General features: G+C 44.3%; 1 protein-coding gene across 1 annotated transcript in view; it reads right to left on the reverse strand.

Annotated features, from left to right (window-relative positions):
• Positions 1-26,087, reverse strand: part of GRIN2B (glutamate ionotropic receptor NMDA type subunit 2B) — a gene marked incomplete at both ends in the record, with an annotated part of 162,036 nt that overhangs the window by 59,010 nt on the left and 76,939 nt on the right. The window contains one exon of the mRNA XM_084291018.1: positions 13,534-13,648. Within this exon, the coding sequence (XP_084147144.1) occupies positions 13,534-13,648 (115 nt within the window). The remainder of the gene's footprint in view (positions 1-13,533; positions 13,649-26,087) is intronic.

The following is a 26,087-nucleotide window of genomic DNA, read 5'->3' on the forward strand; positions in this document are numbered from 1 at the left end:
TGTAGCATCTCCAGAGACTGCGCTCGCTTTTTGGTGAGAACCTATCACTGCAGCTGGCTCTGCAATACCAGCAGGAGTCTTGGCTGTGGACACACACAGCCTGCACAGGAGCTGTGGTACCAACATTAAGAGCACTTTGGAGGCAGAGAGGAGACCTTGCTGGGATCCAGGCTTGTCCCCACTTGAGCCTGCTGTGGCTGGTCTCTGCAGGCTCCCTCTGTATCAGAGGAAGCAAAGGGGTTTTCGAGCAGGGGTCTGAGTCAGCCACTCTGAACTGCCTTCTGGAGCAATCAGTCCCACCACTGCTCATAGGTCTGACCTTACGAGTATCTCCTCCTTTTCCCCTCTGGTCCCAAGCTCTGAGCCTGCCCAGCAGAATTGGGGCCAAATAGCACCACAGCTGCCAGTGAGGCTTTCTGCTATGCTCCCCATGTCCTGTGAGTTTGTGCTTGGAGGTCCTGTCTTCCTCAGCTTCTCTCATCATCTTCCTCATCCTCCTCCCCTGCCCACAGCAAATGCACAATAAAGGCAAAGGTCCCCCACACAGTAAGACCTGCTTTCTGAAGCAGGACTGCGAAGCATCTATTCCTCCACTCATGTTTCCTTTCATTTCAGATCCTAACTGAAACTGCGGGGGGCTTTTTCTCTTCCTTACCTACCCCTCTCACTGCCCTCTATCTGAATTTTTTTAGCTCTTTGAAGCATTACCAGATCCACTATATAGGAAAGATACAGCAGAAGAAATTAAATTGTATTGTTAGGTATCTATAATTACCCCAAACCATTTTTTTTTCCACAGTGCAGCAATTTCAAATCTCTCACAGCACTCTCTTTGTAAACCAGATGTTGACCATGTCAGCTGTGTGCTAAGAATGCATTTTCATGAGTTGCGTTTCTGGAAGTTTGCAGAGGGGTGGTGGTGGCGGAGGGGGACGCTCCTGGAAAATTCCACCCGCGCAAGCGCAGGATGGGTGGTGCAGAGCCCTGCCATGCTTGTCAGGGTGCTGGAGGGCTTCTCTGCCCTCTCCCTGCATCTTACCTTCATGCAGAGGGTGAAGGAAATGTCCTCCATGCTTCCACCCGCAGGAGGGCAGAGGGGGTGGCTGGGGGAAGAGCGTGTCTGGGAGAGGGAGGATTTCCCTGGGGGTGCTGTGCTGCTGCACCTCCAGAGCCGCACACAGAACGGCCTGAACAGTGAAAATAAAAAAATCAGTGGATGCCTTTCCAGTCAGTACCACTATGCCTGCCTGCCATTTGGTCTGTCTTGTCCCATATTTGATAGCCACAGCAACCAGGCTCCCACCATGCTCCCCAGACAACTGGTTTGCATCTCTTAAAAGAACCCACCTATACCTGATATTCTGCTTGAATTCACTTTTGCTTTACCTCATGCCTCCCCATTACTCTTTAATTGCACTCATTTAAATTGTCCTAAAGAAGTCCATCCTTTTCTTATTGATTACACCCTTCAAACACTTGCAGAAAATTATCATACTCCCTGTCTGGCAAAAATAATGCCTCGGGAAAATCTGTCCTCAGCAACCAGCTGTGTGTCCGGTAAGAAAAAGGCTACCAAGAGAAAGCAGGTTTTAACTAAAGTTCATGTAACATTACACAGTAAACCCTGGGAATACTTCAGAGTGTTTATCTGAGGCAGGGGACTTCTTAATGGAGAGAGCCCATGGTGTGGATTTCACCAGACTGTACTCTTTTAATCTTTATTTGTAAGACAGCGTCTCCATTAGTCCCAGGTTGGAGCAAGGTGTCTGGGCAATGAGCAGGAAAATATATACACATGCAGGATTTATTCTGGGACCAAACACAGGAGACAGAGCACGAATGAGAGCAACTGTTCGAATACAGACACGGCCTGGTATGGGTTTGTTCCTCGGTCATCCCGAAAGCCAGGACCTTAAACATCAATCAGCTGTAGAAAAAGATACAAGGTATGGAGCAGGAGAAACCTGCAGATGTGGGCTGATCTATGCACACAAGCTCATGGGAAACAGCTGTCCACAGGTAGTCTCTCAGAGGCAGAAAAACTGCAGAAATGTGATGCTGCTATAATACCAATAGTCTTTAGAAAGCAAACACAATTAAATGCAGTGATACAAAGAACTCCAGCCCTAATGAAAAGAAAGATAACTGCAGAAGGAAGGACTTTTTCTATTGAAATTCCTGAGTGTCTCAGCTTGGACAGTGAGACTGTCATGTGATGCTGCTCAGACTGGTAAACTTCAAGCACACCTCTGCTGCCCACTGCTGCACCCAATATAAGTTGATTTGACAGAAAAAGCTATTTCTTTTGAAAATACAAAGGATTAAGTAATACCAAGGTGGACTTACCAGGAGAATGAAAGGATCTGCAGGACCTATTAGTGCTGCCCACTCTAGCTTATGTCCTGTTACACAGTGGGTAGCAAGTTTCCCCACCATTGCAAGTGCTGGCCCTGCATGCTCCAACACAGCGCTCTGATTAGGAAATTAGTTATGCAAAAACATATTTTTTAAAGCAGCATTTGAAGAACACGGGAAAAAAATAAGGTATTGCTTCAGCATAAAGCCAAGTCTGTTTGCTTTTTTTAATTTTCCACTTATCAAACTCTTCCATTCAGCACACACACACACATATGTATTGTAATCAAACATTATTAATAAAAGTGGTATAAATTTAGATGAAAAAAAAAAAAAAGAAATCTGAAAAGACCTCCACCACTCACTAGGAAGGAAATAGCATTTTTCAAAAATAATAAAATAAAATAAAATAAAATAAAATAAAATAAAATAAAATAAAATAAAATAAAATAAAATAAAATAAAATAAAATAAAATCCCAGTCCCAAGGGTTAGATCTGTGTCCTGAGAGGTGGTAGAGACCTCAGTTTCAACCTTGGTTTTGAATCAGGCAGAATGGATCTGAACACCATTTTCCCACTGCCTAGGATCCTGTCCTCAGCGTCTGGCTAACTGGGATCTGGAGGAGATGCTGCCATCTCCTCCTCCACGTTGCCTCTCCAAACAGCATCTAAAGACTTTTGTGAGCCTACACGAAAACACTCAAATGTCAGTTTTCATTTACAGCAATGAAACTTCCAAAACAAATCCTTCAGATCTGACCAAAATTAATGAATATTTTCATTGATCCCAAACTATGTTGTTTTTTTTTTCACAAAATCACTTCTTCCTCCCACCATATTTCTGAGGTTTAGGTAGTATCATCTGGAAAGAGAAGGACAAAGGGTTTATATTTCCTGGTGTTGATCTACGTCACTTTTTCCCAAAACAGACTTTGGGAATAAAATTGGCCAGGGTCCATTCAAAAACTCACCTCCTTCTGTTTGAGACTCCTCTTTCTTATCCTAGACCGCTTCACGGTGCTGCTTTGCATCATTAAACAGCCTAACCCCATTCCACCACGAGTGCCTGAACGTTACTCAGAGTGAAATGTTGCTTGTATGTTAATTTTGTAAAGTGCTTAGGATCCTTCTCAAAGGAAGGAACAATAGAAATGTAAGTCATTATTGGTACAGGAACTGAGGAAATAAACCTAAGGAAAACAAGCACTAGAAACTGTCACATGAAATGCAGACCAAGTAAAAAGCTTAAACAGGAGCAAGAAAGGCTGTCAAATAATCTTCCGGGCTTGGCATGGTAGGAGACGTTGCAGAATGCAGCTAGCCCAGCAGAAAAAAAATTAAATAAACCTGGCAAACTCCTGACTCAGCAGAAGGCAGTACAACCCCCAGCACACCTTAGAAATAAACCTGGGTCCGTAAACGCCAGACCCTTTCCCAAGGAAGAAAGGCCAAGGGGCAGTGACACAAACTCAGGCACCATGGCATGGCAAGGAACGAGTGAGCACTGGCATCTAACATTACCGAAGGCAGTCTGAAAAAATTACAGACTCAGGGAAAACACAGTTGAGGCAGAGGGAAAACAAGCGACACTGAACATATTGTACACTCAAATCGATGGCACCAAGCGCATGCCAGAGTTCATGAGCAGTGAGAGCAACTCAAGCACACAGTAGCTGCAGTGATAACCACAGTTTTAACACCAAGATACCTTCGCAGAGTAGCGGAGAAGCTAACACATAACAGCGCAGAGAAAAACACGAGGGAAAAGACTGGTCTTGTAAAAAATACTGCCAAGATGCAGGTCAGCTTTAAGCCAATCCAAGACAGTAAGCACAAAGAGGATTCAAAACCAAGTGAGGAGCATGTGAGAACCAAGCACAGGAACACTGGCCAGAACCAACACCAGAGGATTGAAACCAAGCCAAAGACACCACAAACAAGCTACTCCTTACTGAATAAAAAAGTCTGAGCAATTTCATATTAAGAAAAAATTGTTTCAAATGATCTCAGAAGCAAGTGCAGTCTGGCTTCTACTCCAGGAAAAGCAAACTGCCAAAGCCCTTGGAAAAAAATGGGGAGAGAGGAGGAAGAAGAAAAAGAAAAACAAAAAGAAAACAAAAAGAAAGAAAAATGTAGGGCCGTATGAATATGCAAATGAGGGCATAGCATCACCTCCTTTCTCTCAAGCCCAATGGAAAGAAAACAGAGCCTCCAGATCATAATATTCAGGAAATATAAACATAGAAAAAGCAAAGGAATCGCAGGCCAAGCAGAGACATCAACATGAGACAGAGCTTCAAGCAAAGGCAATCTAACAGATGAAAACACTCCCTCAGGCAGTGGGGGCACTTCCACTCCTTGCGAGGCTACTTCAGCAGAAGCTACATGTATGTTAGCGCTTTCTCCCAGCTCAGTTTGGTTGGTTACTTCCTCTCTACCCTGATGCCTTCATGAATGTCAAGCCTTAAAGCCACCAAAATTCTTGTGTTTTTCTCAACTGTTTTTCTTTTGCATATTTGGGAAGAGTTTTGGGCTAAAAAGAGTGGAAGGGAGAAGGACCTTAAAACGTCAGTACATATCACTTAGATATATCATAACGAAATACTTTGCTAAAAAATGGCAATGCACAAAATGAAAGCTTTAGAAATTTTCTTTCTTATTTGCCATTTTTCTGTCAAAAATTGTCTACGCTACAAAATGGTTTTGATACATTTAGATGACCTGAGAAAAAATATTTTTCAGGTCCAAAATATTTTGTGTTGACTCAAACAGAAATTTGAATCTTTTTTAGCCACCAGAAAATACAAAAGAACAGCTACGTTTCTTTCTTTCGTTTCTAACCCAGTCACACCTCCCTTTCCATTTCTTTTGAGGATGTCATTGATTGATCAAGGATGATGGACTGGATTCTTGATAAGGCCTTGTGATAGAAGTATTTAATTACTACACTCGTTCTTTAAAGCTCATCTTCCCACAGGAGCTCAGCTATCATCTGAATTAAGATAAGGGTATTTATTGTCAGCAACCAGGGGCAACACATCCCCACAATCAATGAAACGCTCACAATGAAGTGGACACAAGTACACACCAGCAGGGGACATGCCCCAGAAATCTCAAAGCGAGTGGCAAGCAGGAGTGGTTCTGACCACAAGAAATGTGGTTCTGGCACCAGCTCTGCAAAGGAAGGAGGTAATGAATCACAAGGTGTAGCCATACCCTAGGTGGTTTTGGATCTCTATAAAGCTGGATTATAACCACATGTTAAGAAGATTAGAAACTTTCCAGCAATACTGAGTATTTTTGAGTTGTTGCACCTTCTCAGCATTGTGTTTAAAGCATGCAAAAGCACCTTTACTGCTTTTTCCCATCTGCCCTTCATACTCTCAACGAGGCCCCATAAGCCTGCACAAAGTCCGTTATAATTCTCCTCTGTCTATCAAACCCTTCAGAAGAGTTACGCAGTTGGTGTGTAAAGCCTGCTGCCTACCATGCTGACTAATGTTGTCTGATTGTTCCCGAGTACTCCCCCGTTGGTCCATCTGTACCCATCTGCTGCCTTTTGTCTTCTAATTAAAGTGTAACAACTTTGGGGTAGAAGCCCCTTTCTGGTTAGCTCTCATGCAGCTCCCTGCAGAGCAGAGTCCCAGGTCCATAACTGGGTGCTGGGGACAGTGATGACAACACACAAGAAGTAACTGCACGTAGAAGCAGCAAAGGGGAACAGTGAGCTCCTCACTGTGTGGCACAGGCAAGTCAGCTGGAAGAAAGCCCCAGACTAGACCTGTCCTCCCAGAAAACAAAGGCAAGATCAGCCTTCTTTCTCCTCCAACTGGACAGTTTTACAGCACCAGTACACCAGCCATGGTCCTTAGGGTTGCCCTGTCCAAGGAGTCAGGCTGGCAACCCCAGTAAAGGTCAGACAGCTGCAAGCACTCAGATCAGCTCTACCAGCATGGGAATGATAGGCAGCATCCCAATACTGACTGTGCTTAATAAAGATCTCCATATTTTCTAATATCTGATTTGCACTAAAGGACGAGGTCTCTCCAAGAAGCTGTCATTGTTTCAATGTAAGTATTCCCTCTGGTAGCCAAAGAGTAGGGCCTGGTGGAAAAGAGCCAGAATATTTTTCTGCAGGCTCATGAATCATAAAAATATACTTCAAAATTCAAGCAAACAAAGTCAGGAACTGCTTCAGCAAGAGGCAAAGAGAGCAAACAGCTTACACTGTTGTATGGTTAGGAGGGGGCATCCAGCAAGTCTCTCTTTGGTCAAAGAGATGGACTAGCTCATTACTGCAGGCCGCAGTAATCTAATCTAACACTCTGATACAATCAGTCAGCAAAGATACCATTTGATAAGAATGTCCACAAGATTTAAGTTGGAGGCTTTTTCAGAAAGATCATTGCATTTATCACCTGAAAAGGAAAGCTTTGTGTCGCACTTGCAGCTGCCCTTTTCCTTAAGAGTCAGTGTAAGATTAACATGGCCATAATTAGCCATAAATCCATACAGTAGTTGGATCCTGGACAACTGTGAGAAGCCAGTCCAAATCCTGGCAGTGGGTGCAGCATAGGTGCATGAGTAAAGCCATCTGGTTGTCTGACTGAATCAGGGTCATCAACAAAGCTATCAGATGTGACCTAGATCAGGTATCTAAGGGACACTTGCTTGGGAGTGGGGTATCCATAAAATACGTATTCTTTGATGCAAGCCTGCTGTCTAATGAGAAGCAAGGGGTTCAGCAAATTTTGATCTCTTAGAGAAATGTCCAGAAAAAAACACTCCAGAAATAAGGGGGGAAATGCATGTACAGAGTCCCATTCTAATTTCAGCTATGTGTGCTTAAATCCAGAGTGATCCATCTGCCCTAAGTGAAGCTATATCCTTCTAAAAACTGGTTCTATGGGAACAGAATCAGTCACTAAATCTGAGTAGGTTTAAGCAAACTCCTATGCCATTTCTCTTCAGGGACAATGAGTCATAAATCCCCATGTACACAAGGAAATTAGCAAAACAAGACTGATTGGCAAAAACAATCCAATCTTGTCTCACCATAAAAGGAACTGGTGGGATAAAAAACATTTCCATTGTGAAGTCCATGGACATCAAGATGCCAGAACTCTGCACACAGAGTAGAACCTGACCCAAGAAAAAACTTCCACCCCAGTGAAAGAAGCATATCTGTGCATGCCTGTATAAGTGATCAGAAAAGGTTGCTCAGGTGGGCACCAGATAACTCAAGGAGGAAACTGCCTCAAATGACCTAGTCATCTTTCCAAAGGCAAGGGAGGGCCTTCAGAGAAGATGCTTACATTTGTACAGCTGCAGATTTCACCTCATAGCCCTACATGCTTGTTCCTCTCTTATTTTTAAAGAGCCTTCTTCAGCACATGAAATAATTAAATAAATCAAAATCCTTCCTTCTCTTGGGCAACTTGACATACACATGATTCATACTGGTTCTTCATGAAGTGGCCAGTACCACACAGATTCTTACTAAAAGCCAAGAATACCAACCAGATTTTCAGTCCTCTTCTCTCCTTCTCTGTTATTTCTGCCACTGGAACACTGAAGGAAATGACTGTGAACACTTATTTTAATGTGCAGAAAGACTCGAGACTAGGCCTATACATCTTTTTCCTTAACAGAGGATAATTCTCTCTTTGAGCTTGTGATTCACAGAGAGATGCTCCCAAACAACATTTGTCACGGTCACTACTGTCTCCTGGTCCCACAGAAGCAGGTGGTATCTAGTTTCTTACTGCTCTGAATGCTGCAAAACTATCAAAAGCTACAGCCTCTTTAGCATCTCTGTGGTGTTCATCAGACCTCCAAAGCTGCAGACTCCTGGAGGTGACATGTGCCTCCATAAGGGCTTTTGTTTGCGGCCATCAAACAGCTGCCTGATCATATAAAAGGTACATGATAAAGGATGCAAAAACGATGTCCTCACCAGGTCAGGATTGAAGTTTTTGCTGATCAGTCTATCCATGACCTAGATTTTCCTTCCTATCAAACAAGAGGGCTCTTATGAGACACTCTTTGGGTTCATCTTGCTCACCTAATCACAGAAATGTAGGCTGCCAGAGAACCACATGAGATCATTTACTGCATTCTTCTGCTCTGAAGCAGGACAGGATAGAGACAGAAAAATACCGAACAGTGCAGGGTCTGTGTGTCCTCCAGCAAATGAGCCTCACCAGCAAATGAGCCTTGCCGTGTCTCACCATGCTAATGATTAGACAGCTCCCTACATCTATAACTGAACTATTTCTGCTTGAAAATTTAGCAAGATTTCTTCTTCATCCTACTCGCTGTGGACACAAAAGGCAACTGGCCATGAAGTCCTTTGTCAACACTGTTTTAGATGTCCAAAGATGTATCTTTTTCCCCTTTCTCTCTCTCTTTTTTTTTCTTTTTTTTTTTTCTTTTTTTTTTTCCTAGATAAAACAAATCTTATTTTTCCATTTTACTTTCCTCAATCCTTCTTCCTTCCTGTGGCTCCCTCCTACATCCTGAGGGAACCTTTCCTGAGCACAGATGTGTGCCCAAACAGGGTCACACAAGTTCATTGATTTAGAAATTCACCTTATGTGGACTACAACCCAGGCTGAACACAGCTCTGGAAAGCCCATGTGGCAGCAAGCAGTGGGACCACTTTTCACCCTGTTGCAAGGTGGCGGTCATTGAGACTGCCAACAGAATGTCACAGCAAACAGCCCCATTCCCAGGGAGCACTAACGTGTTTAGTGGTGTAGGGGAACAGGCTAGGAGCAGCCTGTCTGTGAACTTGTAATCATGGCTGCACCGATGGCTACAAGAAGCGGAACAGATGCTACTAATTGATTTTCAGGAGTTCAAAAGTCAGACACTGATAATTACAGGAGCAGCAGGCAAACATTTCATCTTCAGAGGGGGTGAGGGTTGGTATGGGCAGAGGATTAGTACATGCATCAGGGAGAATGAAGCTTTCAGCATAAGCTTCCCATCTGTCTCCTCTAAGATGTTTTGTAGTGGTACCCTGGACAAACCCATCATTTAGGGCTTTGCATACCCAGCCAGGAGCAGGAGCTACTGGGTTATTCATAGAAAAAGATGCCCTGGGAAACTTGTAAATCAAAGGGATCTTTTGGGCAGCACAAGAGGTTGTTGTCATTAGCATGTGGAGAGGTGCTCCAAATCCCCAGTGACACACCAGAGGGAAGAAGCAGAAAAGCCTCAGCAAAATGGAAAGGCTGAGATCAACCGGGCGACAGAATTGATACAAAACTCACAATTCTCCTATGTTAATCATTATGCTTTGGAAGGGAAAAAGAAAACAAAACAAAAAAAAAAAAGTGTTTGATGGGTAGAAATTAAAGCAGAGAAAGAATCTCAAAGAAAACCTCAGGAAAGTGAGGTTTGTGTCATCCCCAAGGTCACTGGAGGAAAGGGAGGCAGCAGAAAGGAGGAGCTGAGAGCTAATGGGACATGACTGCTGTGCGTTGCCTCAGCAGAGAAGGTGGATACGAGCAAAAGCTGGAGAGAAGCACCTGCCAGGTCTCACAAAGAGATCACGGACCCCAGAATATGTCATCATCATATGTGGAATTATAGGAGAGTAGAGGAGAAAGGCAACCAGTAAAGAAACTGGGTGAAAACTATTCCTACACAAAACACCACAGACAAAAAAATTAGTGCAGTGCCTAGCCTTTGGCTCACCTTACAAGACCTCTGGCCCCAGCTCATTGCTGTACTGAGGCAGGGCCATGGGGTAGATCTCCTTCACCAGTACTCGCATGCCTGTCCCTCTATACTCAATACAACAGAGGCATCCAAGCACCCCAAAACACACCTAGACTACATATGGCCAATGAAGCAAGAGCTCTACTAATCAGCTAATTAAAAGCTAGTGAGAGAAGGCATGTAGCCTTCTGCCCCTAAGGAACAGTTATGCCAAGAAGTGAATGAAGCACAAAACATTTGTTATCATGAGATGAATTGTTACTCGTTGCTGAAATAGCAGAAGACCTTGGGATACTGCCCCTTTCCAGAAAATGGTTCTTCCATGATTGTCAGCTCTACAGGGCTTCAGTCTGTCTGAAGGACACAAGAGATTTGTCAGCATTAGGATCTGGGGACAGCTGTAGCTCTTCTGGAAAATGAAATCCTGTTCTGAAGTAACTGGTCCTTTTTTCAAGATTTTTCTTTCCATATTGGGATGAAAAATCAAAATCTCGGCAAATTTCACAGATCTGAAATATGGTAATAGGTTCATTTACTGTCTGCATCTTTGCTGCTCAGAAAATGGAAGGCTTCATGCCTGTTGTAAAGCTTTCTTTATATATATATACATACCCCATGAGACATACACCTCCCAATCTATTTGCCATCTTTCAAGAATCATCTGCACCACCCCATACAGAGCAGAAAATTGTGCCATTTAATCCAGAGGAGACTAATAAAAATGATCAGAAGACTACAAAACATGACCTACCAGGAGACTGAACAAATTCTTGTTTAATCTACAGCAGAGACTGGGAGACAACATGATAGAAGCTTTCAAACATACATATGGAACATAAAAAGAGAAAGAGAATAAACAATTCTCTGTGTCCACAAGGGAGATGCCAAGTAGTAATGGGCTTAAACCGCATTCAGGGAAATCTAGGGTAGGCGTTAGAAAAACTTTCCAGAGTAAGGAGAAAGAAGCCATGGAAGAGATTGCCTCAGGATTTCACGGAGCATCGAAGGACTCTCAGAACAGGTGAAGCAAACATCTGTCAGGAATAATTTCAGTCTAGCTGATCCTTCCCTTGGGCAGAGGGAGGAACTAAATGACCTCTTGATGTTCCTTCCAGGCACAGCATCTGATAATGGATAAAAGTGTGCAGCGATGTAATTAAAGACTGAGCTATTGTGAAAGCACACAAGTGGACTGAATCAGTGTTTCCCATGCAGCTGCTTTCATCCTTCATCTCCTACTGCCTTAGTGTTTGGGAAACTCCCGTTCTTTGTGCAGTTTCTTCTGTGTGTTACCTAGAAGGTGTTAGGACCAAACACCTTGCTAATTTAGCAAAAATAGTGAGACTTCGGATGATTTTACGCTGCAAAGCAATGCACTTACAAACTTATTTGGATTGTGTGCTAATAATATATGAATAATTTATGGTTTGTATCATGGCATTGCCTGGGAGCTGCTGTTAATGGCCAGCATTCCACTTTGTCTGACTCTGCAAACATGGAACAAAACTATGATCATTGCCACAAAGGGCTGTTTCAACCTTACATTTTAATGCTTGCATTTCAGGTGAATGGAGAAAATTAAGAACAAGGCTATGATGCACCAGCTATGAAATGTATTTTTCTGTGATCAGAGTATGATAGAGATGACTTCTGTGTTTTCCAGGAAGAAAACATTCAAACACCTCAGAGTTTGATTATAACAATCTGATCTTCCCACTGAGTGGGACCCCACTTCAAGGTAAAACATTTGTGTTTAAAAAATGCTAAGGGCTTTTCATACAACTAATACCATATCTCATTATGGTCTCATTTCAGTCCAGCTTCTACAAAATGAAGAGCTGTTCTGGCTTAATGCACACCAAGTGGTCCCCATAGACAGCAGGGTTCAGGCAGGTCCTAGGTCCAATCCCTACCACTCAAGCTCACCAGCATCTCTTCCACTAATTGTCTGGCTCAGCTGAGAGACCCCAGATATTCTCTCAGAGACTAAACAGGTTCTCTTACTGCTAATGGAAGACCCTGAGCCGTCACTGAGGGTGCAGCAGGGTAGTACATGTGAGAAGCAGGATGAAAACAAGACTATGTTTATCTGTGCCTCCTCAGAGGCCTGCAATGCATTCCAGCAACCAATTGCCCACAGGCTGCACTGCCAACATACCCTAGCTGGATTCATGCTGCAACTGCCTTGATTTCCTGCTATGATAGTGGAATTTTCCTGTGTGAGAATAAATCTGATGCCAGCTAGAAACAAATCCACTTTGCCGGGTGGGCTTTAGTGCAGTTATACAAGGGGCAGAGTTTGACATAAGATAACATTCCGGAGCAGCCGGTGCAATATCCAACCAGCCTGCCTCCAAACATGTCCAAGGGTTGTCTGCACATGCTATTGCCATGCTGTATGTTTCCCCATGCTCCTGTCCCACTGAGACCTCTGCTGCCAAGTACTAATGTGATGGCTCTTCTGCTTCCTTCAACACTTGCTCCTCCAGCCCTCTTCTGAAAGCACTTCTCCTGACAGCCCTCTATTTCTTTCTCATTTCTCCATGAATTCTTCCTGACTTTAGCCATGCAGGCTTTTTGCAAGTCCATAGAGGAGACAAGCAGCCAAGGAGAGAAGGGTTTCTCTGCCTGGTGGGTCGAGGGGACATTTTTCTAAGCCATACACATGATCACATCCAGGCTGAGCTCTGCTTCATATCTGTTAAGTGCTTTGCTGAATTCTTCTAATTTTGCTCTGACTTCTCACCTCCATCACTTTTTTATATCTTATAACTACCTCGAGCTACCCCAAGCTACTTAGCTGATTCAACCCCTTTGAAAATGCTTGTTCTGAGCCTGGACCACTGACACTTATGTGGGAGGTGAAATGAACCAAAGCTTTGCACTAACACAGAAATCCACACCATTTCTAAAATGGTGGTTTAGGTTACATGCAAATTATTCAGAAATATGCAAATTTAGATCTTTGAGCAACTTGGTATGATCTCATGTACACATTCTACCTAATGCACCATCCCATTGCGAATGACAGTGGCCAGATATATCAAGCACAGTTAACAGCTGCATATTACGAAGCGTGGCTATAGCTCAGTCATAGCCATTTAGCATACACAACTTCAATGCCTTCAAGCCACGCAGAGAAGTATTTTCTGTCTCTGCCATTGAAACTCATGGCTCAAAGGAGGTCTTTTCTCTGAAAGACAGGGAAACTTATGTTCAGAGGTGACAGAAGGGAAGCTGATTAATTCTTTATGCATGCTAATGGAAAAATGTAAAGGCATCCTGCATGGAGATGACAGCAGCCTGGGTATTGGAGATACCAGTGGCCCAGGATGCAAGGAGATTGCCGACTCTTCCTGAGTGCAGAGGGCAGGAGGATTATTTGCTCAGAGCCTTCCTCTATCCTCCTCCTGTGTGGTACAGTTTGAGAATTATCAAAGATATCCTACCCTCTCCCACTTCCTCTCCTTGGTCAGAAGGATGATCACCAGCTTGGGATGCATCTGGTATCCGTCCTCACTGAATGACAGGTTCCTGCCTTCAAAGGTAACATTGATCAGGTACCTGTAGGAGAGAGAAAAGAGCAAGACGAACATTAATGCTTGAGAACTGAACCCGACACAAGAGCCTGCCTTCCTGTCTGCAGTTTGTGTTAGGACAGTAGGAGCATACTACAAACAACTGTTGTCCAGCTGGGGACAGCAGAGGAAAATCTAAAAGGAAGTGGGTGGTAGAAGCAGGACAAATACTCCAGGAACTGGGACCAAAAGTTGAGGCCGCGCCTCAAAGGGCCTACATTTCCCCCATTTAGGACCAGGATAAAGAAGTGATGTCCCATGTTGGTGCTCACTGAATTCCTGAAAGCACAAGTCACATGCATACACATGTGCCCACAGTCCTTGATTTCCCCTTTCCACAAAGGGCAGAGGGATCCATAGCAATTAGCAATGTCAACATGCTCCACAGCCTACATTTTGCTCACTGTCCAAGGGGGATTTCACATTGCATTTGAGGACAGCGATGGCCCACAGGTAAAGTAGTGGGTACAGCCTCCCCTGCTCAAACATCGAGGCAATGATGACAGAAGCTGCAGTGAGCAGAGGAATGAGCACCTGTGAGTGCTCTGTCTGTATTAGAGCCAGCATGCCTTAAGGGGCCCAATATGATCCTCTCAAGCAGCTTAGGAATATGGCCAGGGGATGCTGGGGTAGCCCAGTGAACGTCCTTTTCCCTAGGGACAGAGTCATGCCATGTACTCTGCAAGATCAAACTACAGGGTGATCAGCCCTGCAGATCCCTGCAGCCAATATTAACGATTCCCTTTGTCTGGAAAGGCTCCGTTGCTTCTGTGCAAGGCACCCCGCTTTGGGCCATCTCATGTCAGCTGTACAAATGGACTATTAAACAGTCCAGGCTTCAGTCTCATTTATCCTCAGGCCTCTTCACTCAGCTCTGGCAGTGGGGAAGACCTTTAAGTGGACCAAGATTACAGCTACACTCATTTCAAGGCCTTTCTACATTGTGAGAGCATGTTGAAGCGGTGTTGCTGTAAAAGAGAATCAAGTCTATTGTTTTCTTAACTGTCAGACCATCCAGAATGACACTGTGGGGAAGAGGGGGAGGCAAATACACATTTCACAGTTCATTGGCTTATAAGACATCTCCGTGGCACTCTGACAGTTTCCCCTGTTCATATATTTCACTTCAATTCACAATCCTGTTGCATGAAGTAGATTTTGCCTTTATACACCTGCTCTAGCACCAGTAGTATCACATCACTGTGAGAGGCAGAGGTGACTGAGCTGCCTGCAGGGCTAGCCCCAGGACATTGCCCACCCCTGTTTCGCCCAGTTCTCCTAAAATTACACAAGCAACGTTTCCATTGCAGACATGAGAGGCTATTCTGCTCTATTACACCACAACAATAGGAAATATTTCCTGATTCCTAGCTTCAGTTTGTCCCTTGTGAACTCCATGTGAACCAATACCAGGAGGGTGGGAGAGGGTGGCACTCAAATTTCTGTTCTTTCAAGGGGTTCACACATTCCACCCATCTGAACACAGCACAGAGAAACCCCTACTAATGTAATAAAGCCTTGGTTAACAGGCAAACATCTTCAAACAAATAGAAAAGTGGATCAAGATTCGAGCTGCTTCCTTTTCCCAAGTCCACTAACCAATGAAACTCACCCACTATTTCTCCATACACGCTGTGACCTTCAGGGGATGTGTGCAGTGTAAGGAACAGCCATATGGGAGCCTGGGGTGAAACACTGCAACAGACCTATCTATTTTCAAAGGCAGACTATTTGGCATTTTCCAAAAGCCAGACCCATTCAGCACCCAAACACTGAGCAAACCCCAAATCATCAGCCACCTGGAAAATCTTAGCCATGTAACCATTTGTAATGGTGTAAAACAACCAGTGATAGCATCACACATGCTCTTCTGGCTCTCCCTTCCCAGCTGTTTGCATTACTTTGGTACAGTGAGTGCCAGACGTAGACCGCCATGGGCATGTGCAGCCTAACAAACCTACAAAGGGCTTTGGCACTGAGAAAGACCTCCCAGGGGACCAAGATACACCCCTTTCATGACTTCCCTGCACTGGCAAGTCATGTTAACAATGAAGTTAGGAGTTAACAACGAAGCAAGGCTCTGAAGAGATGAGGATGCCATTAGCATGATGGGAATTGCAGCTTTATGTGTCAGTATTTAGAAAGCAGTGCCAATATCTAATTAAACAAACAGCAATATTAGACGGTTCTTGGTCCTCTTTCCCTTCCTACCCAAGAATGATGCCACTGTGGGAATCTCCCTTGCACAGCCTGACAAGAGTTCACATAAATCAGCATGAGAGATGACACAAGAGGGTGTCATTTCTGTTCATTTTCCACTGGAAAGATTACAACCACTAATAATAATCAAGGAGGGATCATCAGTGCCTCCGATCCTTGGAGCTGCCTTGAGATTTACACTTAAAGCAGCACTAAAATCCCTCACTTCTCACCTTAATGACTGAAATTAGCCTCCAGATTCGGTACAATAACTCTTCAGAGGGTTTTCTCTGTAACCCATTAGCAACATGTTTACCAAAGTTTGAAGGAGGAGAGCAGAAAAATCAGCTCCCCCTGCAGCTTTCCCACATTCCCACAGATCACAGGGTCTTAAACCCTAGAATTCGGGGCAAGTGGCACCCAAGGAGTTGCTGGGCTTGCTCAGGTGCGCTGGGCTCCATCCATCCTCCCTCCAAGAGCCCAAGTTGGTGCTGGGCAGCAGCAGTGGGTGGGTCGTGGGGGCATGGGCTTTCCACAGTGAGCTGAAGGCACACATGAACAAGCAATTTGCACAGCCATGGTGGCTACTGGCTATTCTATCAGGGATGCCAGATGGGCCTGGAAGGTAGGTCAGGGAGTGGGACAGGGGCAGGCTGGAGCCAAAGCATCAAGGCTGCGTGCTGCAAGGCAGACCTGCTTGGATGGCTCTGCCCTCCATCACTGGTATGCCAGCATGATCACTGCCTGTTCTGGCCAGGGGGATTTATTTCGTCCCTACAGCCTACACGTGCAGCAGTCCCTGGAGAGGCAGCCGAGGGGCTAGGAGACTCCCTGACACATCTGCTCTAAGCCACACTGTGCTGAGGCACAGCATGGAGGCAATGGGCTATGTTCGTGGGTGAGGTAACGCAAGATGAAGCTGTGCCTGTAAAACGCAGCGAGGGCTTAATTTGTGATTTCCTGAGTGTATGCAATTCCGAGATGGAGAGAGAAAGAGAGAGATTATTTTAATTAATTTCATTTGCTAGAATCACCTTTCGGCAAAGATTTTTGCTTGCACAGGTGTTTCTGAAGCCACTTACTGCAAGCACAGAAGGGTCCGACCCCTCCCCAGGCTGGCGGAGGTGCAGTAGCCACAATCCCAGCACAGAGCCGCATGGGAGCAAGATGCACATAACATTTGCAGAAGCAGAGTGACATTGTGAGTCCCATGGTACAGATGAGCAGGCAGGAACAAAGCAGGATGGGACATGTCCTTGGGCACAAAGCAAGTCAGGCTCAGGGGGACTGGGCTCTGTGCTCTGACCATTAGGTAACATCACTCATCCTAGATGTGAGATTGTCAGCCCTGTGAGCGAATGAAAAGTGTTTCCAGAGCTGGTTGGCATAGGAAATAGAGCATTAAAACCATATCAGATGGCCAATTTAGGACCAGCAGAGAGATTATGACATTTTAAATGGTTTCAGCTAGTGATGGGGAAAGCCTGGAGAGGCAAATGTGGAAGGCTGAGGGAATGTGGGGGGAGGCAGGGAGGGTGTTAACTGAGTCTTTCTCTGCCCTAGAGACAGCTCTGAAGGGGATGCATTTGAAATTAGCACAAACCGCTCCAACTTCTGCCTCCGCTGATTCCACTGCAGGGAATCAGCTCCTCCTGAAGCTACTGAGCATGTGGGCAAATTTGGGCAATGCCTTGGTTCAGTCCATAGCGCTCCCTGCCTCACATGCACACACGCACACACACGTGTGCATGCACACGCACTCCCTTGTGCCCTGTCAGTGCTTGTTACACTCCGATACGACAAGCGGTCTGCCTGAAAAGGCATGATTATCCTAACATCGACCGCCTCCCCGAATAAGACAGGTCATATAAATAAACCAGCCTCTCCACTGTCAGCATCAGGGAGTCGTCTCCGCAGCCCAGCACACAAATAAGGAATAAAAGGAGAAATGGAGTGCAGGTGGAGGGTGGGGATGAAAGGCGACAGGATACCTTTTCCAGAGAGGATTTGCAGGGTAAAAGGCAGATGGAGATTGTTGCAGGATACAGGGAGGGGGACACAGACTATCATCAGCCTCTTTGGAAACTCACAATGTAAAACACCGAGGCCAGTTCAGCAGCATAACAGCAGTGAGGGGGAAGCAGTGCTAGGCCTTTCCCCCAAAAAATCTGCATGGTAAAATAGCCTTTTTATTTCATGACAGACAGGATTAAACAGCCACTGGCGAGAGGTGCCAGCAATGGGCGCAGTTGCTTGCCCAGCCCCACCTCATGCCCAGGGAAGAGCATGGATGGTGCGTTGCTGCATCCCAGCACATGTGCCCCACAGCTCCAGGGCACATTCACTGCCTGCTGCAGCTCCTGCCTGCCCCACACACCTGCTGCTGGACCAGGACAGACAGACAGAAAGGTGGGTGGGCTCAGTGGACAGGCAAAAGGGGGCTTAGGACCAGTGTAGTTATCCACAGATGGGAATTCTGATCTTCAGATGGCATGGGATTGACAAACACAGGTTTAACCAGCACTAATTCCACTGTTAATAGCTTCTCTCATCTGAGAGACTGAAATAGTGTAGATTTTTTTTGTAATGAGAAAACTGCAACTGATCCCTTCAACTTCTAATTTAAACCTCCGTTCTCCAAACCCATGGGAAGCTTAAAATAATGCAGATATTATTTCTCCCTACTGTTGCTTGGCAGTTCTGTGGCTGCCTGTGCCTCAGAGGACAGCCAATATACGCACCGCAGCCACCCAGACCCAGCTGCGAGCACATGAGGTCCCTCAAGATAAGGCAGTCCAGAGGGAACACTGAATCCAATTGCTCATTCCCAAAAATATGAGAATAGGCTCTTCATGGGCCCTCAGTCAGACTTCCCCACCCCTGATACTGAGCCTGGCCAGGGCTTTCAAATGCTGTCCCAAGGCTCCTTCCCCTGTGCTGCTCCTGCTGCTGCGGTGCTCGTGGAGCTGTGTGAGGCGGGCACATCTGGCCACATCCGTGTAACATCTGGCGAGTGTCAGGTATGATTTACAGTGAAAAGATTCCACGCAAAGGGCATGAGAGCAGCTGATTTAACATAATAAGGGGCATGGACTCTGTTCTTTCTGCAATTATGAGAACAAATTCAAAACAAAATAGACCAAAAAAAAATAGAAGCAGCCACTGACTGGAAAAATTAAAACTTAAAGGAATAGCATCTCGCTCTTTTTAATTTGCTCCTTTCTCCCTCACTGTCAGTGTTACCACTGACTCTGGGGAGATGTGCTGCAAGAAAAAAAGCTAGCGTAGAAAAACAAGACCAAACAAATTCCAAAATACGCAGGTATCCTACAGCAGAAAATCTGTCCAGGCTCCAGCCATTTTGTGCTGCTGAGAACCAACCTGACCAGTAGGCTTAGAGAAACACACAGAGCTTGGGATTGTTTTCATTAAGCAAAGAGGTTAGGAGAGCAACTAGATTAGGAAATATCCCTCAGGCTATAAAATAACAGAGGTATAAGAGATTAATACAGTTCCTTCTTGCTGTCCACAACTTTTTAGAAGAGAAGAGGACACGTACTGGGCAGGAGTAAATATTCAGCTGATATCAAAGGCGTGACACTGTTTGGTCTGCTGAGGTTCTGGCTGCTCACCTCTAGGAATGTTGAATTTTCTCAGTGTTTGCTTCTAACCTGTGAAATATCTGTTTCTGGTGGAAGAGAAATTTCTGTTGATCTGCCTTAGCTGTTTCTCCATCATATTCTGCAAAGTTGTTTTGAAAACAACTTTTGAAATGTACTTGTGTGCTGAAACTTCCCAGTAACACCTTGCATATACAGTGGAAAGGTGAAAATTTTTCATCATTTCCCCCTCTTAATCATAAATGAAACGGTACTTACACTTTCCCTCCCATTTCATCTATTTATCTGCCATGAATTTGTCACTTCAGAAAGACTCTGAGCTGACAGTTCCTGGGGACTGCTAATATATCTATCTGCAGAATGTGCAGGGAGCCAGAGCAATGGCAGGGCCACTTTCCTACATGCATTGCTTGATCCTAATGAGTCAGGACCATTCCTGAGGATGAGAAGTTCACTTTCCACAGCCTATGCAGTCCAAGCTCCCTCCTGAAAATACTAAAAGGAAAGTCAAGCACTGCATCACAGGATTTTGCAGCACAGGCACCTGTCCGGTCAGGAAGTGGGGATCACTACCCCACACTGGGAACTTGGGGTCAGCTCCAACCTAGGGCAGAAATGACACTAATGATGCTTAGGTGAAAGGCTGTTTCTTCAGTGAGCTTCAGAGTTTTCAAAACAACCTTTTTTTTCCATGTACATAATACTATCAAGGACCTGATCTTGTTTGCTTTTCATCCTCTGCAGTCAGTGTCTTTAACAGAAAGGGAGAAAGAGATGGTGTCCATCAGGTCCCGTGGCATTTCACACCCCTTTACCAGGGTGCTGCTGACACTACCAAGGCCATCCTTTAAGTGCTAGGTCACTTGAAGGAAATACAGGTATAGGTTAGGATGAGGTGACCTGTTTATGAAGAAAAGGGAAGGACAGATCTTCATTTCCCCTGTTTGCTATGTCAGTCCCAGCAATATCTTGAAAAGTCAACCAAAGCCAAATTTCTCTCACACACTTCCTGACTAACCTATTTTGACAAATGCCATGGCCAGAAAAATTATCTATCAAAACCACCTTTTTAATGGGAAAGGGGGATAACAACTTGGCAACAACATTTTCTCATGAGGAGGTTAGCATTTTGTCAGAAAGACAGAACCATGAGATCTGAAAACTGTAATGACATTGGACAGAAAATGAAGCTCCTGGCATGGTTGTGCCCTCATACCGTCTTGTCCATTGTGTGACACCTTCTACCCTTTCTTTTTTTGGACTAGAGTCCAAATGCATGTAATGCACCACCATGAAAAAGTCCTGCAAGGACTAGCACTACCTCAGCTAGGGAAGGGATATCACTGGAAATTCAGTCTGTTCAATTTTCTAGAAAGAGAAATAGGAGCATAAAATTCCCATGCTCCTAATCATGAGAGAGAGCAAATAGGATTTCCATGTCAAAATATTCCATTTTAAACCCAAAATATTTGATTTACAACTTTTGTTCAAAAACTATCAATTTTGCTGGCAAAATGACACAATCCCAACTAGCTTGAGAATACACCTCTACACCTTCTGGCCTCACTGGAAATAAAACTGAAACAAGGAAAAATATTAAGAACATATTCTGGTTAAAGCTGAAAACACCTATAAATCTCAAAGGAAATCATCCTCTTCTCAGAAAGTTTTTTTAACCAAAAAGCTTTGATAAAAATAAATATACTTCTGAATTGACTCATCAAACCTTTAAGTAATATAAAATAGCTAATAGAAAATAGCTTTAAGGTCAGAATTGTTACAGTGACTGGATAAAATAAAAACTAAACATTCAGACCAAAGTTGTATCAAGCCACAGAGCTTTACTGAGTTACTGAACTCCTGCCAATTACTGATTAAGTATATTATTTTTAATTTCCACATTTTCCTGTCCTTCTTTATTCATGAAGAATGGTAACATACCACTTTTCTCCAAAGCAAAAACATTGGAAAAATTATTCCAAGGTATTTCTCCTGTCAGAAAGGACTACCAATCTGCTGTGATAGATTTACATGGGGCAGTAAAAGCACAGAAAATTACATTTGTCAGAACAGGTGACAATAGGTCATAATTAGGTCTTGGCATCTACCTAACAGGTCACTGATGGAAGCCATACTGCTAGGAACAGTCAAATACTGAAAGGTTAAGCACTGTCGTTCAGATCTGTTTATCCATCTTAGGGCATAGTCATACAAACATTCATAGGACAAGCAGTCATAGGACAGAAGTCACATGGGGCTCTTCACCTTGTGATTTTTCACCCAGGATGATTGTTTGTTGATCTTTCTTAATCTGTACTGCCTTAAAAAATATCCCTGTTGAACTGCTGGCCTCATACAGTGAATTTAAACACATAGACAACAGCCTTACTTCTTTCTCTTAATCATTTTTGGTCTAGATAGCTGTGGCCAAGTGGCCAAGTGAACGTACATCTCAACAGCCCCTTTCATTGTCTGAAGGTGAATTGTGTGCTAGAAGTTAACCATAAAGATATCTCCGTATGTACCTAGAGTTCATTCCAGTTTCTGTCCTGGAAGTCAAGACCAATAAATGGGTGAGCACACCAATTTTCCTCTTGAGCTTTCAGGACTTTCTTGTTTGCAGAACCTCCCCCCAGATCTGCCTGAGAGATCCCCCTCACTGCTGCCAGAAGCAAAGCAAGGCTAAAGTAACCGGAGAGATTGAAATAAATCCATTTATTATATTCTTTTGAACAGCAGACTAACTTAACTTTTTTGGCCCACTAAAAAATTCCGTTACTTGATGTTTATTGAGTGTTGAAAGCATCCAAAGTGTTTGCAAGAACAGAAATATCAGCATAGTTCAGCTGGAAGGGACCTACAGAGATCATTAGGTCCAACTGCCCGACCACCTGAGTGCTAACCAAAAGTTAAAGCATGTAATTAGGGACATTGTCCAAATGCCACTGGAGCACTGAGAGCCATGGGGCATCAGCCACCTCTCTAGGAAGCCTTCTCCAGTTTCTGACCATCCTCATGGTAAAGAAATTGTTGTTTAGAAAATTTAGAAAAATTTCTTTAGAAAAGAGTGAATTTGTGGCATTTATAAGAGAAGAGTCATTGCCTGGAAGGACACTTGGTCTGAAAACTGGATTTTCCTCAGTCCATAGCAGTTCTGCCAAGACGGCACCCTATTTGTTTCTCCCTTCCCCATCACATCTCCCAAGGGGAATCGATTAAAACAAACAAACAAATGATCACCCCTGTCAGTGACCGTGGAGGGGTTCATTTGAATTCTGCTGCTCCTCCTTTGTCAGAGGAGCTGCTCTCTGCTCACTCCCTCTCCCTTCCCTTTCTCTCCTCCGTGGGTTGATGTTTCCATGGAAACATGTTCTTTAGTGCCACTGAAATTACATCGCATTTAAAGCATTAACCCTTCCTTGGGCTGAGGAAGGTCTCAGAACAATTTGAATCTTTTTTTTATTTTTTTCCCTCTCCTTTAAACTTCCTTGTGATTTTTTTTTTCTCTTGCAGCATTAGGGAAACCTCATTCTTCCTGAGGAGACCTCCCAGCTAGCATTTGTCTGGCGAGGGGCACAGGATGCATCAGCACTGGGATAGCATCTAATTTAAGATTTCTATTATCTTTTTCATTTATTTTTACACAAAACCATTAATGCATTTCTCTCCACACAAGCCACAAATGGGGAAAATGCTGCAATAGCAAAGAAACAGCAAGCCAGCCACAAGCTGGCCCATGGGAAGAACACAGCTCTAATTAATGCCAGAGTCAAAGCACTGAAACCCCTCATAGCAGCACACTGAGCAGTAGCTTCTTCTCTGCAAAGTGTCATAATCGCAGACCCTCACCACTCCTCCTTGAGCCTGCCTCCTCTTCCTCTTCACAATCACATCTGTAATTAGCCACTTTTGTGTTTAGCACTCCAAACACCACTGTAATGCTTGATGCAATCAGTACCCTCATCACCACCAGCACCTGTCCTTCTGCCACTGCTTCTCCACCCAAATTTCCATCTCTGACATCCTTCCATTGGCACTTTAATGCCAGCCACCAGCACTTCCAACAAAGCCATTGCGAGGGTATTGCTGTCTTCCTTGCACCCAGCTCGATCATACAGCCCTTTCTGTGACCCCACTGTGGGCCAACAAGGCTCTGAAAGTCAGAGAATTTCCCTCTAGGTGCTTCCTGGACCCCATGTCTCTACTCAAAATTACTCTACAGATCCTCAGCCTGGAGCCTTTGTTTAGCCTCACCCCAGTCACAGCCATAACCTCTATAAGCCCTTCCTTCACTGACAGCATCCCCTCTTCAAACACTGGGAAGACCTAAAAAGGAGATAAATACCAAGAATCTCCTTCCAGTATTTTGCCAGGGTACCTACATTCACGCATGCCCCCTTTCTGCTCCAAAAGTCCCATGACTTGACAATTTTCAACCCCCTTTTATTACCTCTACCTGCACAGCTACAGGGTCCATATTCCCTTCTATCATCTATTTTGGGTTGCCCAACTCACACTCTGAACACTTCGAGCATATCTCACCGTTCTCAACTCTTGCCCCAAAAGTCAGAGTGTGAAGCCTCCTGCTTTGAGCTGGGTGCATATGTAGTGCCGTGAGGATGGATCAGTGTGGGAGGAGGATGCTATTCTGAAGTGAATGATAAATATGGATAATAAACTCAACCTAAGTCTTTTCTGCCTGTCTCTAGTGGGTTCCCAATATGGGAGATAGAAATATCATGGGTACATTTTGAATATGGCTGGGAAAACTGCCAAAGTCCTACTCAGAGTTCACACATTTACATCATTTATATCACATCCGACTTGTGCTTTGTATTATTAACTTTGTGGAGTGTTTTGTGATGTAGTTTGTAGTCCAGACCCTGTTAAATAAAGTTACACACCCTTTTTGCCTTCCTTTTGATGAAAGGGTGATATCTGGGGCTACACAAGCTCTTGCTAAACCTAAGAGGGTGACTGTCCACTGATGTGGTTGGTCCACTCCCAGGTTCTCAAGCAGTGCTCTAGAAAACCTTTGGGGACCTTTCCCTGAAAAGTGCAAAAAGAAAGACAATATTCAAGCCTAGGTCACAGGTTCTACTCCTAGCCCAGAGTGGTAGTGACAGAAGATTTTTTCTCTGCTGCTGGATGTTCAGGAACCTCTGTGAAATGCACAGATGGGGTCCACCTGGCAGGTGCCCAACATGGCACAGTGACTACTCAGGCTTCTTCCTCAGCAGTGTCAGAAAAGAGGTTGAAGACAGAAGGAGACCAACACCCCAGGTATAAGGACTGAAGAAATTATGTTAATCTAGAACAGAGTAAAGGTACATTGACAGAGGAAGAGATAGAGCATTGCTGATGCATCAAGCTTTTTGCTTTCTGCAGGACAGACAACAATCTGTGGCAGCCAAAAATCCATCACCTTCCAGGAATTCATACAAAAGAAGAGGAGTTACAATGACCCAACACTATGACTTTATGGCTTCATAAATCAATAATTTTTCCAACAGTCTGAAAAGACTCTAGGTTATACTTTATCACCTACTCCACATGCCCTATTTAGACTGTGACTATTATGGCATCTGAGGCCAGACAAGCAACAAATGACTCAGATACCTGATACACGCTGATAAAAGGGAAAGGTAACCACAATGTGCATGTCAGGTGTCTGCAGTACACTGTCTGAATGTAGTTGTATATATATTTTAAAAATTGCATCCTCAATGTTTCCTGAACAAGAAAAGAGAGAGAGAGAGTTAACTTCACCCCCACTTGCTGCACCTCCAGTGAAGTAAATGTGCCATTTTACTCTAGGGTTGCATTTGATTCTGAATTACTTCTCTGTTTCTTCTCTGAGAAAAGGTCAGTTTAAAGAAGCCCCAGGCATGATGCTAACATCACCTCCAATAAAAGACTCTCAGGAGGTCTGAAATAAGTACATGGTCCAAATTTGGCCTATATTATCTGAATTCTTTCCCTCCTCCCTCCTGAACAGTCAGAGTGGGAAATCTCCCAAGAATATTTCTGTGCTCAGGAGACTTCCAAGACTCCTTGGACCTAGAAATACTGTGAATGAGCTTTTGCAACATGCATCTGAAGTTCCCAAGCCACAGTGCCCACTGCGGGAAGCCTGAACACAGCACAGATGGAAACAGCAAGTGTGCTGAGAGTGACACCAGAACATTTCCATGAAGAGTGCAACAGAGGGTCAATTCCCATGTCTAGCACCAGTCCGCAGCTCTCTTCAATTCAACCAACTAGCAGCAATGTTATGAGAGCATGCTAGCATTTATCAAAGATATCTGGGTGGGTTTATTCAAGCTGAGCAGAAACATGCACTTCACTGACTTCACCTTTGACTGGTGCTTAAGTTAACAAACTAAAACATAATTCACAAACCACACACTCAAGTCCTGACAGAATGTGGACATAGCCTGGCAGTTTGGGAATTAGCATGAGCACCAGGTGGGCTGACATGAGCTCTGGTCCTGGTCTCATTCAGTACCTTAGGCTGCATCACTTCCACATTTCTTACCATGCATATATTGTGGCAGTGCATGAGTTGTCTGCATCCCTTTCTCTTGGCAGCACTCACTATGATCA

This window comes from Netta rufina, assembly GCF_964035555.1.
Source record: "Netta rufina genome assembly, chromosome: 1".
Taxonomy (NCBI): domain Eukaryota; kingdom Metazoa; phylum Chordata; class Aves; order Anseriformes; family Anatidae; genus Netta; species Netta rufina.